The 3105-nt window shown below is 30.7% G+C and overlaps 1 protein-coding gene across 1 annotated transcript; it reads left to right on the top strand.

Moving 5' to 3' along the window:
- Window positions 1-577: 577 nt before the first annotated feature.
- LOC101245248 (alkane hydroxylase MAH1-like) lies at window positions 578-2503 on the top strand. The gene has a single exon (XM_004237576.5). The coding sequence runs from the start codon at window positions 821-823 to the stop codon at window positions 2351-2353; it is 1533 nt and encodes a 510-aa protein (XP_004237624.1). The 5' UTR covers window positions 578-820; the 3' UTR covers window positions 2354-2503.
- Window positions 2504-3105: the final 602 nt, after the last annotated feature.

Here is a 3105-nt window from a genome sequence, read left to right on the forward strand (position 1 = left end):
TCAATTAACCAATTTTTTTAATTATAATACAACCAACATAAATGTAATGTGATTCAAAAATATTTTTTTTCCCATTGATTTCATAATTATTATTTTAAAAACATAATTGAAAACATTTTTTTTTACAAATTGGGTCATCCAATCTACTTAATGATCAATGTGCACTGTGATAGAATTTGTAGTACATATGATTCTGTAGTACATAATTGATTAGGATTCCATAGTACATATGTTCGAAACATGATGGGAGAATGGATAACCCCAAGAATTTCCTTTAATTTTTAAGTTAAAAAGGGTAAAAATATTCAAAAAGGAACTCGTTTATAGTGTGAATGAGTCTTTTTTTATCATTCTAGCCAAAAAGATTTTTATTATAGGTAAAGGTGTCATAACTCATAAATAACTCGATAATGTAAACAATAAATTTTATATTTGTTTAAAAAAACAACATATTTAATGTGATTACACAAGTGATATTTTGAGAAATAAGATAAATACAGATTTAATCCTTGTCTTTATAAAATAAAAATTACTTTTAATAGACCGGATCGACTCAAAAGATAAACTTTACGTCTATATATAGAAGATGAACTCCTCATACAAAATAAAAAAATAAAAAATGAGAAAGTTTTCTTTTCCTCAACTAAATCCATTTTTGGTTGGTAGTTTGGTGGTATTCTAGTACCCTCAAACAAACAAATTAATAGTGAAGGCAAAACAAAACAACCCAAAAATAGCATATTATAAAAACAAGTATAATCAACTCTCTATATATACTAGACATTTTTCCTTTTCAAATAAAACAGAAAAAAACCAAAAAATGTCAATTGTTGGATTAGGTTACATTGAAATATTCGTAGCAATACTATGTTTTTTCTTATTTCATTCCCTAAATCATCCAAAGGGATACCCAAAAAGCTGGCCAATTGTTGGTATGTTACCAAGTATGCTTTTTCACTTAAAACATATTCATGATAGGCTTACTGTCATCATGAGTGTAACAGGTGGAACTTTTGTACCAAAAGGTCCATTATTTGCAGAAATGGACATATTAGCTACAGTTGATCCATCAAATGTACACTACATTATGAGTCAAAATTTCATGAATTTCCCTAAAGGGAAAAAATTCAAGGAACTTTTTGATGTTTTAGGAGATGGAATTTTCAACGCGGACATGGATTTATGGAAGATCCAACGGAAAACAACTCGTTCTTTGGTCACTCATCAACAATTTTACAAGTTTTTAATCAAGACTAGTCGCGATAAAGTGGAGAAAGGACTTGTTAATGTTCTTGATCATGTTTGTAACAAGGGTGTCATTGTAGACTTACAAGATTTATTTCAAAGGTTCACTTTTGATACTACTTGTATATTAGTTACTGGATATGATCCTGGTTGTGTATCAATTGATTTCCCTCATGTTCCTTTTTCAAAAGCTTTGGATGATGCTGAAGAAGCTATTCTTTTTAGACATGTTATACCTGAGCCAATTTGGAAGCTACAAAGATGGCTTGGAATTGGAGAGGAGAAAAAGTTGAGTAAAGCTTGGGAAACTATGGATGATGTTATAGGTAATTATATATCTAAAAAACGCGATGAGTTAACAAAAATTGAAACTCATGATGATGAAGTGGAAGAGAACGATGAGGGTTTTGATCTTTTGACCTTTTATCTCAAAGAAGGTCAAGGTTTGGGAGTGAATTGTGATGATAAGTTCTTGAGGGATACTATCTTGAACCTAATGATCGCGGGGCGTGACACTACTAGCTCAGCTCTCACATGGTTCATTTGGCTTGTCACAAAGAATCCACAAGTGGAGAAGAAATTAAGGGAAGAAATCAACTCAATTATTCCAAAAGAAGAAGTTGGAAAATTTAGGGTTTTCAATGTTCATGAATTGAACAAGTTGGTTTATTTACATGGTGCATTATGTGATTCACTAAGGTTATATCCACCTGTTCCATTTCAACACAAGGAGCCACTTAAAGAAGATACTCTCCCAAGTGGTCATAAAGTTCATCCAAAGACGATGATTTTGTTCTCATTGTATGCAATGGCGAGGACGGAGTCAATTTGGGGGAAAGATTGTTTAGAATTCAAGCCAGAAAGATGGATTTCAGAGACAGGAACGATAAAGCACGAGCCTTCGTATAAGTTCATGGCTTTTAATGCTGGACCAAGAACTTGTTTAGGGAAAGAAGTAGCTTTCACTCAAATGAAAGCTGTGGCTGCTACTATCATACATAATTACAAAGTTGAAGTTGTGGAAGGACAAACTATTGAACCTAATACTTCTATTATTCTCTATATGAGATATGGTTTTAAAGTAAGGATTAGTAGGAGATGGACTTAGAGTGATGGTATGATCAATATCTGTCAAGTTTTAATAGATATGTTTGTGTTGCTATGTTATGTTATTTAGTTTGTAATTTTACTTAATTACAATAAAGATAGCATGTAATAAAACTTCTACCAAGAAATGTCAAATGTTTGTTTTCTTTTTCTTTTTGTGATTTGTGAAAGGTTTTGACCTTCTTACCAAAAACCTTAAACACAATTAGTGGAGCATGTCGTGATTTTACAAATATTTAATTTGAACACCTCAATTAACTAAAGTTAGTACTTAAAACATTTTCATCTTAAGAAATTTATATCTCTTAAACACAAAATGATAATCAGTTCAAAAATAAAATTGTGTGTAGCTCAAGTGCAAATACATAGCAGGTATATGAAATGATGACATGTGGTTGCAGAGATGACTCGACAGTGTTAAAAAAAAAGACATGTGCCTTGAGTCCTCAAATTTAAGGGCCCTCATTTTTAATAATAATAGATTACAAATTATTATTTTTAATAAATATTGAATACTATTTGTAGAAAAAGTAAACATTTCATGAAAAATGAAGAGATTATTGACAAAATTTGACATGTTTGAAGTACTATATCTCATGAAAAATAATTCAAAATAAGAATGGTTATATTATCGGATGAAAACTAGAAGAAATGAATTATATAAAAGTTATTAACAAAGGCCTCGTTTACTTTTTCATTCGGCCACTAATATGGCCCCTGGGTGGTTGAATTTAATTTCAAGAAAGGAATTCC

The sequence above is a fragment of the Solanum lycopersicum genome, chromosome 4 (assembly GCF_036512215.1).
Source record: "Solanum lycopersicum chromosome 4, SLM_r2.1".
NCBI lineage: Eukaryota > Viridiplantae > Streptophyta > Magnoliopsida > Solanales > Solanaceae > Solanum > Solanum lycopersicum.